The sequence below is a fragment of the Tachypleus tridentatus genome, chromosome 9 (assembly GCF_004210375.1).
Source record: "Tachypleus tridentatus isolate NWPU-2018 chromosome 9, ASM421037v1, whole genome shotgun sequence".
Taxonomy (NCBI): domain Eukaryota; kingdom Metazoa; phylum Arthropoda; class Merostomata; order Xiphosura; family Limulidae; genus Tachypleus; species Tachypleus tridentatus.
In genome coordinates this window covers 72,990,036-73,005,038 of record NC_134833.1, presented here as the reverse complement: position 1 = coordinate 73,005,038, position 15,003 = coordinate 72,990,036, and the positions used below count along the sequence as shown (strand labels likewise).

General features: G+C 31.3%; 1 protein-coding gene across 5 annotated transcripts in view; it reads left to right on the top strand.

Annotated features, from left to right (window-relative positions):
- LOC143225493 (anoctamin-4) overlaps window positions 1–5,219 on the top strand; it is a 97,886-nt gene extending 92,667 nt beyond the window's left edge. For 4 of the 5 annotated variants that reach the window (XM_076454997.1, XM_076454996.1, XM_076454998.1 and 1 more), the window contains 2 exons: window positions 1,143–1,248; window positions 3,445–5,219. In XM_076454997.1, coding sequence (XP_076311112.1) covers window positions 1,143–1,248; window positions 3,445–3,633 — 295 coding nt within the window. In that variant the 3' untranslated portion in view covers window positions 3,634–5,219. Of the gene's footprint in view, window positions 1–1,142; window positions 1,249–3,198; window positions 3,324–3,444 lie in introns of all 5 variants that reach the window. The other variant, XM_076454994.1, reaches the window with a different exon arrangement.
- The last annotated feature ends 9,784 nt before the right edge of the window (window positions 5,220–15,003 follow it).

Sequence of the window (15,003 nt, the reverse complement as noted above, 5' to 3'; positions counted from 1 at the left end):
CGAGTTGTTTTTCTTGAATTTTGCCTAAAGTTACACGACGGCTATCTACGCTAGTCGTCTTTAATTTAGCAGTTAAATGATGGAGAAAAGGCAGCTAGTCATCACCACTCACCGCCAACTGTTGGGCTGTTCTTTTACCAACAAACAATAGAATAGACCTTCACATTATATTACTATCACGGTTAAAATGACGAGCACAGTTGGCGAGAAGAAGATTTGAACTCTCGACTCTGAGATTGCGTGGTTATGCCCCCCTCTTACCCTACCTAAATACACCATTGATCCAGCCATTTATACACACTTGTGCATATTCAAAGAATCATGGTGCTCGATTAACAAAACTGTGTTTATCAAATTCAATTTTTGACCTACTGTTCAAAGATATTCATTAAGATTGACAGTTTAATTCTAGAAAAAAATTATCCTGGAAAATCGATTGTAAAGATAAAGTGACATCAGACTGTGATCCAGTTGGCCAGCTCTATTATCAGTCGACGGTCTACAACAATACGATGCACAGAACAACAAAAATATTAACACACTGTATACTATGACAAATAAACAACTCTCTGTTCAAAAACAAGTTCCAAACATATATCTTAATTTTTCATAAATCTTTTTGTTTTACATGCACCACAGCTCTTTGGACATCAAGCCATAGAACATAATTTGAATTTGAATTAATTTGTTCCTGTTTTTGTCAGCACCCAGTCAATATTGTTAAAACGTTGAAGGATTATACTACATAGTAAGCATTAAAACTAACATACTGTTATTGTTTTAACTTTTTTAACATTTTCACAAGCAATAAACACTTGAATGGAATGGAAGCATACCTAAGCTAGCTTTAGTATCCAGGAAGGAGTCTTTTAAAATTGTTTTTGTAAGATTTGCTTGGGAAAATTTATCTATAATTGGAGAGTAGCAGGTAATCGGAATTACCAACCGTGTTCATATATCTGTTGTTATTCTGAGCAATTATAAGGAAATTAATATCGTGTTTACTTTTATTGAAACGTCTCATTGTATATTGACTTGAATGTATTATTAAATGTTTGAGCCATTATTGCTTTTTTTCTTTGAAATACTATTGTTGGTTCAATACGTGTAATTAACTATGTTTTCTTTATTTTTTCTTGCAGATACCAGGACTACAGACATCCGCCAGGCAGTGACGAAAAATACACCTTATCTTTACAGTACTGGCATATATTTGCTGCTAGGTTGGCTTTTGTTGTAGTTTTTGAGGTAAGTTCATGAAGCTCTTGTACATTTTATCAAATTTTTATGTCATTGGAAAATTATCTTTCCATGAAGCTAAACAGAATGTGGGAAAGCAATTTTAATTGTTTAGTGTTTTTAGAATTATTGGGAGGCTTATTGTTTATTTATTGAATACAGCATTGTTTGAAGTTCACTGAGGATAAAAGTTAATAATTTCCATGAACGAACTTTGCCTTACGTTTAAATATAAATATATTAAAAAACAGTTGTACGTACGAAACAATTACTGCCCCCACTGGCACAGCGGTAAGTCTACGAATTTACAACACTAAAACAAGGGGCTCGAAGATAACCCTATGTGGCTTTGCTATAAGAAAACCCACACAAACATATAAAAAGTACTTGATTTTTCGTATAACCCTACTTAAATTCCAGTTCAGAATAACTAACTAGAGAAAGTTCCAAATCATTTTCTGTGTAAAAACATATTTGAAAAGTATGCAAATATTTAGTATTCGCGACGTAAATAGCGAGAGTGATAGAAAGGAGGGGGAGTGCTTTTGTTCAGTTTTTCGTGGATTTCTCGCAAAACTACGCAAGGGCTATCTGAGGCAGCTGGTTAACATTGCCACTGTCAACTTTTAGCCTAATTTTATCAGACCGAATAGTGCGGTTTGAACATCTTTCTGTTAACGTATCCACATCCCTAAAGCACAGAGCGCGATTTTGATTTTGCGGTAACGAAATGTGAACAATAATTCAGTTTGCTACACATTGGGCGACGACGATCGGTCTCGTGTGGTCTTGGATAGAATCACCATTTAAAATAATTTCATAACTCAACTAAAATTTCTTGTTGAAAGGTTTTAATTTACCTTGCACTTTTTTTCTTGGCCTTCTCTTAGGCCTACCTGTTTAACCCATTGACTACTTATTCGCTCTGTGAATGCGGTGTACCACATGTAGACATTCTGTGATCATTTAGTACAATTGTAGTCAATAGGATAAAATACAAAATAACGATTATGTTTTTAAATCTAGTGTATTTTTTCAAAATATATCTTTTCATACATGTCTTTACTATAAAATGATATACTTTTCTTTTCTTGCCTCTCTATTTATTAAAAATAATTGATTTTTATTTTCAAGAAGAAATTATTATTTTGTTACTCGAAGTCATAATACTCTTATTGCACCTATATTACTTGCTTCTTCTTACATCTGGTAAGTGTGAGTTTATAAATATAGAAGTTTTCTATTAGACAGCATTACATGAAATTAATAAAAAAAAGAGTTTATTGTTGAAAGTTTGTTTGTTTTGAATTTGCGCAGAGCTAGAAGAGGTATATATGCGCTAGCCGTCATTAATTTAAAAGTGTAAAGCTAGAGGGAAGGCAGCTAGTCATCACCACCGCGAACTCTTGGGTTACCATTTTACCAATGAATAGTGGGATTGACCGTAACATTATAATGCCCCAACGACTAAAATGGTGCAAATACTTGGTGTGATAAGGACTCGAACCAGCGACCTTAAGATTAAGAGTGGAGCCACCCAACTATCTAACTATACCGTATCCTAGTTGAAAGACAAATTCGAAAAATGGTCTAATAGATTATCATTCCAATTTATCTCTCAATTTAAATCTATCTTGTCCCTTCTCCTACCTGTAAGCTAGCTGTAAGTGCACAGACTTACACCGCTAAAATCCGAGGTTCGATTTTCTGCAGTAAACAGAGTGCAGATAGCCAGTATGTTTCTTTGCACGACAGGAACAACATTTTAAAGTAGTTGTTCAGTCTAAACCTTAACAATTTTTAGTCTTCCGGTGGGTCAGAGGTAAGTTTACGAACGCAAAAATTCAAAGTTTGATTCCTGCGACGAAGGAGTGCAAATAATCAGTTGTATAGATTTGATCTAAACCAACACCAACTTTTTTCCTGTACCATTTTTACTTTATTTATATTTGCACCTAGTGGCCCAGTTATAAACCTGAAAGATTCTACGCCAAAAATAGAGGTTTGATACCCATGTGGGACACACTGAAGATAACCTCCTCAAGTCAGGTTTCTTTTCGATATCCGTGGTAGACAGAATACAGGTAACCTTGTGCTTAAACAGTAATCTAAACATTTCCTTCGTATTTAAATTTACTAATTTTTTTTTACTGTGTATTCTTAAGTAATGAACTGCTAGAAACAGTGGATCTATTGTATTTACAGCATCTGGTCATGTTTGTTACTAGTCTGCTGTCTTACGCTATACCAGACATCCCTCGATCAGTACAGCAGAGTATTCAAAGAGAACGTATTCTAGCTCAGGAAGCTCTTTACCGAGCGGAGATAAACCGGGCAAGATGGACAGTAGGCCTGAAACGTAGTGATCGTGGTAAACTTAATGACCATCCTTAATTAAAGGAGTTTTCATCGAATTATTACTTCTTCAGATATAGCACTATTGAGAATTATCTACCTTGCCGAATTTATTTTCAAACTCTTCTATTTTTATTGTTTTCAGCATGCTTAATTGAAACATTTCTATTTTTTATTTAATATTATATAAGATGAAATTTGATCTTTCAATAATATTAATGTTTGTAATTAATTCTTATAAAAATCAATACATTACATTTAAGCATGTAGCGGACGGGATATTAGTGAGCATTGTGATGAAAACGTATATTCTGCAGTTGTCCAATTAATTTATTTCCAATATGGATTTAACTGCATGAAATGTTATTAAAGAGTTTATTTATAAATAATAATCTAAAGAAAAAATTAAACACCAAGTAATTTTTGTTTGACTAATAAAAGATGGCGTTGGTGGTTTAGTTTTCTTACTCTGTCCGCACTTATCCCCTAGCTGCACAGTAGTAAGTTTGATGGTCGATCACATATAGGCCAATGTGTTGCTTTGTGTTTAATAACAAACAAACTGTGCACAATTTAACGAAGTGCAAACATTTTTATATAATAAAAGTCAAATAAAACAAAGCTCCTGTTTTTACATGATGTTTCTTGTGTGTTTTAATTTTTAAAAAAATGAAATTGAAGATTACTAAATTGTTTTATTTTTTATTATAAATTTTAGAAATGTACAAGTGTTGTTTTATTAAAATTATTCACTAGTTAGCTACTTGATGAAAATGTTGTCCAATACTATAGTTTAGAATAATCTGTGATAAATTACCGTTTAGAAATTGAAAGGTATATACTGTTTTGTTTTCATTTCTAGTGTTAAGAATTATTTATTGAACTATTCAAACTGTTTCCACAGGATCATTTGTTAGTTTCAACTTTAAATACATAGAATATCGTTCAGTTAAGGTGAGATGGTGGGAGCGCATAAAAATAGAAGAGCAGTTTGTACTTAAGGAAACTCTTACAATTGTTATTGGGTATGCAGACCAATGGTTTATTTGTTGGGCTTGAAGAAATACTTTAATTTATAATTATCGAACTCGAAGAAGTTATTCAAATCTTATCTTTGCTTATTAGGCTTGAAAAAAAAAGTCTTGTCTTTACATGTAGAAGAAAAGTTGTATGTTTGCTTGTAAAATTTTTCAAAAAAAATCTTATCTTTACATGTTAGACCTGAAGAAAAATTCTTGTATTTTGGCACTAAAGTAAATAGGTTGAACTATAATTGCAAGAAAAACTGATTATCATGATAAAAGTGTTTGTTTTATGCATACTTTTAACTAACCTTAAGAGTTGAAGAAGTGACTGTTTTAATTATATATAAATATAATTAATAGACATCAAGTCGAGTTTTACCATCAATAAAAATTATATTGTTATCTTATCTCAATGTACATAGTTGTAGTAGTGTATGTAAAGGTGAGTGAAAGTGTCAGCTGGCTCGATATCAACCTGAACTGCAAGCTAAGAATGCACAAGGTCGTTAAACACACGTGGTGCACTTTATGTACTTCTTTAAAGAGTAACTCACAAGTTATAAAACCGGTTGGAAAATAAATCTGTATTCTAACAAATGACGAAGTTGTCAGAGTTTGCTAGTAAACGATTCTACATACATATGTAAGTGGCTTGGTGTTTAGTATCTTATCTAATATAAGCTGTGATTTTTACTTGTCAAAGGATTGTGAGGTGTAATTATTGGGTGAAGCAAAGTACTATTTCCACACTGTTGTTAGTCATTCTGCTGAAAAAATGTTCGCGCAGTATTCTCAGAATTACTACTTTCTTAATATCATCTCACACTAAAACATTTAAAGTGGTTAATTCTCGTGCAAGTTTTGATGTGCCTGTGAGGTTAAACTCTCTTGTGTCTTTGTAATTTTGGAAATCCATTTACTTACTAATACTTGAAATCGCCTGCCGCTTTTGGTATACATGTTTATTTAATAGTCACTACACATTTCTCTTTAAAACATTATAATCTTTTTATCAAGTCAATTATATCAATAAGATGTACCACAATAAAATGTTCATTCAAACTGCTTTAAGTCACTGACATCATTAAGATGTATCATAACCAAACTTTTTCATTCAAACTGACTTAAATCAATGACATTGTTAAGATACATCACAACAAGATTGACCATTGTTCGTTCACACTCATTTAAGTCAATTACCTCATTAAGATACATCATAAAATTCGTTCAGTTTAATTTGATAACTTTTGAGGTAATGTGCATATTACGATTACACTGTCTAGTTTGATTTTAAATATACCTGGAGTTCAATGAGATGATGTGTTAGTTATTGGAAATATAGCAGTATTAACTCAGGAAAGCAAAAACTGACTTAATAAGCGTTAAACGTATGATATGGTAAATAACTGTGATCTTATTAGAAAACATTTTACTAAATAAATGAAATTATCAGATAAAGTTCACAGAGTAATTCAGTGCATGGTTTTTTACGGTCAAGATTGTTGGTCTGATATTTCTGAACAGTTATGATATCTCGGTTACTTATTGTGAAAAAGTTAAATACAAATTTGAAAGAATGTTAACAACATTAAATGGAGATGCGCTATTTTTTCCAAGTCTAACTAGTTACTTATAGAGAAGTTTTAAGTTTTTAAAATAATAACACCAGCAAGAGAAAAACTCAGATCGCTTAGTTAAGCCTAAACTTAAGTGTTATAAAACAAAAGCCGACCGTGCAAAGAGTGAAAATTAGCTAACCAGTCACTTTTTGCGAACAAATTCATTCTGAATATTATAAATAAATTTCGGAATTTACATACCATAAATGTTTATACTTGCTAACATGTTAAACCTTTAGTCAACAAGAGGATATTTAAGTGCTTTTTTAGTTCCGCCATCAGCCTAACTCAATGTGAATAAAAAATAAATGCAATACAGCTTAATAAAATATAAAAATACAAAGCATTTATTTAATCTGTTGCAAGGGTTTGTTTTGAATTTCGCGCAAAGCTACACGAGGGCTATCCGTGCTAGTCGTCCCTAATTTAGCAGTATAAGACTAGAGGAAAGACAACTAGTCATTACCACCCACCGCCAACTCTTGGGCTATTTTACCAATGAATAGTGAGATTGACTGTCACGTTATAACGCCCCCACGGCTGAAAGGGCGAGCATGTTTAGCGTGACCTTAATCACCTGGTCATGCCGAACCACTTGTTGTAAGAAAAAGAGAAATGTACAATCAAGATTTCAGACAATAATTTTCATTGTGATCTTAGGACTTTTAAGACAATTTTCACATTTCTTTGAAATAAAACTATTGTAATAACAGTGGAACAAATGCCTATCTAGTGTATTTTGTTGTCCATTTAATGGAAAATTGTGACATACACATTCGACACTGTGGATCTATGCTTTATTATTTCCAATTTTTGTTTCATTCATGAGGATCTGACTTCATGTATTGTATAAAAACCTCTTTAAGTAATTCAATGCTACATTTTTACATCACTTCAATTTTAAAGGCTGTCACAGCCAGATGTTTCTTTTTTAATAAGTAAATAATTTAAGTATGTTCAAGATGATACTTTTAAAATTGAACAAATCTTCAGTCAGTATTATGCCTGAGAGGAATTTTGCATTACAATATTAAAAATAAAATAACAGATAGAAGTGACACTTGTAAAGGTACAATAACAGAAAGTTTACCTCTACTTAACGTGGCATCACTTGTTGCATAAAAAATAGTACGAAATCTTAAAATACACGTTTTTCTTGACGTCTTATACAAAATTCAAACCATTCAAACTATCTGCAGCAGCTAAGTGACTCTGATGAATGAGAAACCTCCTTCATGGAAAGAATTACAGGTCATTTCTACATACTAATCACAACATATTTTCAAAACAATAAATTGAAGAAAAAGCTTCTATAGTAGTAAAAGCAAAGAAAATCATTTAAAATTAGAATAATTTGACATGTTTACATTCCTTATCACTCATATATAGTTTAAAATAAAGTGTTCCATTACAGTTATGTTCCTTACTTCAAAAATATAGTTAATAATAAAGATAACTGAGTAATTTAATACATTGAAATTCCTCATATCTCTAATATAGTCTAAAAGGAGAGGAACTCGTAATAATTTAAAGTCAAGTTTAAATCATGTTATATATGATTCTTGCACTAAACATATTTTAATACCCTAACATATTTTGTGTTACCCCTGTATATTCAATCAAATTCTAACACATGATAAGATCAAATCTTTCTAATATAATATTATTTCTTGTATACGGATCATTTAACCATATTTTTATTCACAAATATTTTTCTAAGTCCATAAAAAATCGTTTATTAAGTACCTAAACAAAATATCAAAGAATGAGCAGTTTCGTAATCTACTGTTCCAAACCCTTTTACTGTATAACTTCCTTAACGACATCACTATAAAAGTGTACTAGCAAAACAAATTATTATTCAAACAATCTTTCACATTAAGCACATTTTTTTAATATGAAGAGCTGTTGACGTAACTAGTTGTAATGACAATTGCACTAAGATTGACTTTCTAGTTCGTTCCTGTGAGTCTTTGGCAGTATCCATAAACATAGTTAAGTTTATTTTATTTCTACCTATGCAATACACAGTTAAAGCTAAATCACATCTCGCTTTCTCAGGCTTCAAAGTCCAAATTGATAAAAAAAAACAACTTAAAATTTAATAATGGAAAATTAATAAAAATAATTTATTTTTTAAAAACTTATTGCTTATTGTTGAACCCTATAGCTCTGTGTAATAATTATCAATTTCATGTTTGTCAAAAACTAAAAATTACAAAGACAAATTTATAATTTTTAAATTAAAAAAGCATTTATCCAACATATATCAGAATTCGTATTTATTTTTTTTTCTGTTTTTTTGTATAATTGAATTTGCGTATATGGTATCTTCCTACATCAGCATCAACGCCACACTCAATGTAATGTAACATTTTTATGCAAAAACGGCTCGTTTGGGTTGAGAAAATATTTTACATAGAAGAGCGAACAACATTTCGTCAGGTTCACAAAGAAAGAGGTAACTGACCGGAAGCTGACCACATGTTTGGAAGGGGTTGTGTAACTGTGTGTCGAAATGTAGAGGGCGGTATTAGATGTTTGAATATATAATTTTATTTGTGTTATTATATTAATATAGGTATAAAGGCGTTCCTTTATATTGGTTTATTTTGGGTTTAAGTTGTTGTATAAGTAAGGCTTCTTTAATTTTGCGTTTGTTTATGTTTGTTTATTTAGTATTTGAATGTTTTCTATGGTTATGTTGTGTTTATTTGACTTGCAGTGTTCGAAAACGTGTGAAGGTGACTTTTTATGTTCTTTGAATCTGGTTTCCATTTTTCTACTTGTTTCTCCAATATAGAAGTCGTGGCAGTTATCACATTGTATTTTATAAATAATGTTGGTGTAGTGTTTGTCAGTGTAGTTTTTACATAGTATAGATCTCAGTTTTGTGCCTGGTTTTTGAATAAATTTGGTATTAACTGGAATGTCACATTTTGTTACTAATTTTTGCCAAATGTTGGTTATTTGTTTGCTGATGTCAGGAATATATGGTATACAGCAGTGTATGGTTTCGTGGTTTTTTGATTCGTGAGCTGTATTTACTTTAGTTGGTTGATTTTGCTTTTTGTCTAGGTTTGTGCGTATAATGTTTTCTACGGTTTGTGGAGGAAACTTATTGATGTTGATGAAGTATTGTTTTATTTTGTCTAATTCATCGTTAATTTTATCTGGTGAGCATAGTTTTATGGCTGTGTTTATTTGCTTTCTTAGTATGTTGAGTTTTTGTTTTGTTTCATGTGCTGAGTCCCAAGGAATGTATAGTCCAGTATGGGTGATTTTTCGGTGGATTTCTGTTTTGAATTGTGTGTCAGTTCTTGTAATTTTGAGGTTAAGAAATGATATTTGATTGCTTTCTTCCTGTTCACATGTGAAGTTAATGTTGGGATGTATAGAGTTAATGTGATTGAAAAAATTAAGTATGTGTTCTGTAGATTTGAATCCCGCAACCGTGTCATCTACATATCTGTACCAGTATAGTGGTGGATGTAATACTATGTTAATTGCTTGTGTTTCAACTTGTGTCATAAAAATATTGGCTAGAACTGGTGATACTGGGTTGCCCATGCTTAGGCCATTTGTTTGTTTGTTGAACATGAAGTTTGTCTTTATCGTGGTGAATTCTATGAGGGTTGCTAACTGGTTACTGGGAATTTCTATAGTTGGGTTAGGGTCTCGGATATAGAGCTCTAAGGCTATCTTGCAGGCTTCAGTGGTAGGAACTTCCGTAAAGAGGGATATAACATCGAAACTGGCCATTAAGGCTTTATGATTAAGTTGATTTAGATTAGACTTGAAATTAAAAGAGTCTTTGATGAATGAGCTGGCTGATGTTACATATTTGGAGAATGCCCATGCTATGTATTTACCAAGCTTGTAATTAAACGATTCATATGTGGACATTATTGGTCGTAATGGACAATCTGGTTTATGAGGTTTGGGGATGCCGTATATTTGCGGTGTGCGTGAGTCGGTTTTACGTAGGTAGGAATAAAGTGTTTGTGAAATTGTGTTGGCTTTTTTCATTTGTATTGGTAATTTGTTTAGTTGCGTCTCGTGTGTCTTTGTTGGATTTGTGTGTATTGGTTTAAATTTGTTCGTGTCTGATAGGATGTTATTCATTTTTTGGATGTATTCATTCGTGTTCATTATGACTATAGCGTTACCCTTATCTGCTTTTAGAATTTTTATATTTTTGTCTTGTTTTAGGTTTTTAATGGAATTAATGTTTTTTTTGTAAGATTGTTTTTTAGTTTTTGTTTTGTGAAATTATGTTGATGGTTTTGTGAGAAAATTCTTTGAAAAAATCGTTTAAGATGTTGTTTTTAGGTGTTTCTGGAAAATATAAATTTGTAATTTTACCTGGGAAGTTTGGCTGTTGGATGTCAATAAAATTATCTAAGTTGTCTTCTTTCTGTTGGTTGTGTTTGGTTGTTTCCTTGTTTTTCTTCTCTGTAGAAAGTATCACAAGTCTCCTGGCTAGGTCTTCTATACATGTTTTGATTTCTATGGTTGGAATGTACCTAGGTGCTATTGCGAAGTTGAGTCCTTTGTTAAGTAGATGTTTCTCGTCTGTGTTTAATTGACGGTCGGATCTGTTAATTATGAGGTTAGTCAACGGTTTGTCGTTTTGGTGTCTTTTCTGTTGTTTGCATCTTAGTTTTTTGTTGTGGCAGATCTTTTTGTCTCTGTCGTTCTTAGTATTGATTTGGTTTATGTTTCGTTGTATAAGTCCGTAAATCTCTGGTTTAATGCAGCATGCCAGTTGATGGTCTAGGTTAATTTTTTGTTTTTGTAAGTCATGTAGTTCTTTGTATTTTGTGTTCAACATGGCTTTAAGTAGTTTTTTCTGTAAATTTTGGATAATGTTTGTGTATGTATTAAAATTTTTTGAAAGTTTTACCTTTACAAAATTAGGAGTTAGTTGTTCTTTTCTACATTGTTGAATAAAATAAATGTCATTTCTTCTATTAATAATTCGTTGGTTTAAATTTCTTAGTTTCTTAACGATCGTGTGAGCGTGTACTGTTAATAGTGGTGTACGGTATAATGGTAACAGGTAAGTACAAATACACTGAGAAAAACACAAAAACTTATACTTCTCGTACAATCGCCGTGATGAAATAATAATCAGTGATGTTGAGAAACCCACTTGTTGAGAAATTTATATGCAAAAACGGCTCGTTTGGGTTGAGAAAATAATGTAACATAACTAATCATAAGAAAAAAAAAAGAAAAACTTTTAACAATTAGAGATGCTCGACTGAGGTAATCCAATGATCCATGAAAATGAATAACAATAATAATAATACACAGTCAGTTTATAGTATATAAACGCAACAAAACTTAATATATAAACAGTTATTTAGGTTCATCGTTTTTCTGTATTTGAAACAAATCATTCTTATAATAATTTCAAAATCGTAAAACAGTTTGTAATAATTTTTATTAGATACTTCGAAAACTAACACAATCATGTTACCATGTCAAGAAATATGAAACCCGACACTCGAAAAACTATCATTCTAATGGTAAAATAATAGTACAGCGGTATGTCTACGGATTTACAACCCTAAAATCAGAGGTTCGATTTCCCCTCAGTGGGCTAAGCAGATAGCCCCATGTGGCTTTGCTATAAGAAAAACGCAAACACATGATGAAGTAATTACTTTCTTAAGTTTTCTTTTGTTATGACATAATTTACTTTTATTAACCTATTACATATTCTGTTTTAAGAAGTTATAAGTGAATTTTCGGAGATATATTTATTTCAACACAAAGCTAAATAATACGCTATTTAGTAATCTACGCTACGTCCACCAAGAGTGTGTGTGTGTATGTTTTCTTACAGCAAAGCCACATCGGGCTATCTGCTGAGTCCACCGATCCACCAAAGGGAACTGGGCTCTGGAAGTTTGTAAGTCCATAAATGTACTGCTGATCCATCAGGGAATATTTTAAAAGACAGGCAAATATTTTGTTTTATTTGGTCCATGTTCAAAAAAGATGATTCTCTAATCTCACAGATCATAATTATTTGTTAGAAATCGTGCTGCTGAAACAGTCACAAATGAGATTTAAAAGTCGAACAACAATGACACAAAGTTTAATTACAGTTAATGGGGCATCATATATTGCATAAAAAACAGTAAGATATGTTTTAATACATGTTCTTGCGAATTAGGACATTATTTGCAGTCGCCAGTTGATTGTTTTATCAATGAAGAAACTTTCATTAGGGGAACAATTAAAAGCCCCCTAGTGAGCAGAATTAACATATTATTAATAATAAATGGGAATATTTCGTGAACAAATATGCGTAAGAGATATCTTATATTAAAATGTAAATAAAAGAACTGCTAGATCTGGGGTTTATAGAAAAAATAACAACACGAAACAAGAGCCAAATTTCCATTTTTAATAAAAAGAAACTTTTTAGAGACTGAGTAGCTGTGTGATGAATTTCAAAATACAAACTTCCATTCAACTTGCACCATATTTAATATTCAACAAAACTAGTCACCATTGAAAAGTAGAGCAACGGTTGGAATTTACTAAATACGCAGTTTATTTAGTTTTGTATAATTGTGCAACTGAAAGAGTAGATAAATTCTACTTTCTGTCAACATGAAGTATTATGTATTTTTACATCAAAAGATTTGTTAGCTTCGAATTTTTCGCGCAATTCTAAAAGTAAAGTCATTCTATAGTGCGCTTATTCGTTGGTAAAAGAGTAGCCCAAGAGTTGGTTGTGGGTGCTGATGACTAGCTCCTTTCTTCTAGTCTTTCGCTGCTAAATTAGTGACGGCTAGCGCAGATAGCCATAATACAGTTTTGAGCAAAATTCCAAACAGATGAACAAAATAAAATTTAAAGTTTGAAGTGTATTATTATTATTGTTGTAGTAAAGGGGCAAAAACGTTCAACCCTGAGTCCTCTTGTCATTTGGGAACGTCTTGTTTCACGAAAGGTTGTCAACCCTGAAGACTCTGATCTAATATATGCCGATAGCTCACTCTTTATACATTAATAGGAAAAATATATGTTTCTAGTTCTTTTATTGATAACATGACATGAAATTCCATACGTTGAAACATAATACTTCCAATAACTTGAGTTTAAAAATGTTATGTTTATTTTTTGCTTCTTCAAACTTTTAAAATTTTCAGTTAGTGTTTTATGACACATGCTAAAGGCTTAAACCTTGTCTTATCTAAAATACTGTACTACGGAAAAAATAAATTTAATCTAAAATTTAGTCAATATCTAAAAGCATGAAAGAGTTTAGTAATATGTCTTGTATGCAGTAAACCAATTTCAGAACGTGGATCAAACCTAATATCTGTTGTGCACTAAACTAGCGTTTTACCTACTGTTTAAAGATTAAACGTTATTGTGAAACATACTTTAGAAATCCAAACTTTTACACTGGAAAACGTTTCGTAATAATATGGCTTTACAAATGCCGAAGATAAACAGAATATGCCGGTATGACGTTTCGTCTTTGAAATAGGATTTATTCTGAGATGAGGCCTAAACGACACTAACATAGCTATTACTTTACATAACCAGTACTTTGCATAATTATTATATAACCAGTACTTTACATAGTTATTACATAACCAGTACTTTACACAGTTATTATATAACCAGTACTTTACATAGATATTATTAAATCTCCTTACTTTAAACTATATTTAATTACTTTGCTTTGTTGTAACCACACTATTGTTTTCCTTGACTTTGAAATTACACTAAATCGTTTTAATATGTATTAACATTCACTGTATTATATTGATTCATTTTAAAATACATTGTGTTGCATTCCTTTATTTTAATATTGCACAATATCATTTTACAATATTCTAAAATAGAAAATTACTTTACCTTGCTTTAAACTATACTGTTGTTCTCCTTTATCTTACTTTATATTAGACGCAAGTAAGACTAGGAGAGCCACGACATCTTTCTCATTAAGGAATCAACTAAATAAGTTAGTTTTGTCTTATATTTTCTGTTCTAAGATTAGATCTTATCCCATTGAGGAATATATGAAATTGTTAGATGAAAATAAGAAAATTGCTGTCACTTGAAATATTTTTAATCAGCACTTTACAAACAAGAAAAACATCAGTTTATTTGATATTGTACTTTTTTATAGAAATAGACAGTTTAGGGATCAATTCACTAAGCATTATTGAACTTGAAAAGTAGTTATTATATAATTACAAAAGTAGCGTGTGTGTCTGCATGGAAAGCTTTTTAAACCTCAGTACACTTAAAAATGAAATCAGAAGTGATGAAGCAGAAACGATGTAACAAGGTGTAGACAGTATTGAACAGGGAAGGTATTTGGGAAATAAATATTTTATCCTTCGGAGCATCATCTCAGACAGTAGTGTTTATGGGTTAAGGTTTTGTGTGTGGAATTTTTTCTCTTTTCCCATAAACACTCAGTTTCGGTACTGTCATTCTGTCAAGTATATACCAAGGAGTAATATCTTCTTTTTTATTATATTATTTTTTTATTATTAAAATTAAAATTAATTTTAAATATAAAAATTAATTATTTTTACTATACAAGTAATTTATCCATCACCCAGAAATGGCTGACTCGATTAGCTTAGTTTTTGTATAGTAACTGGTAACTGTCAGATGGGTGTATATAAAATATATTGTTTTAAGATATTTTCCCCAAAAGGGACATAAAAAGCCTCCGAAATATGGCGCTTTTCCACTTTTATATAGACTTTTGGCTTTAA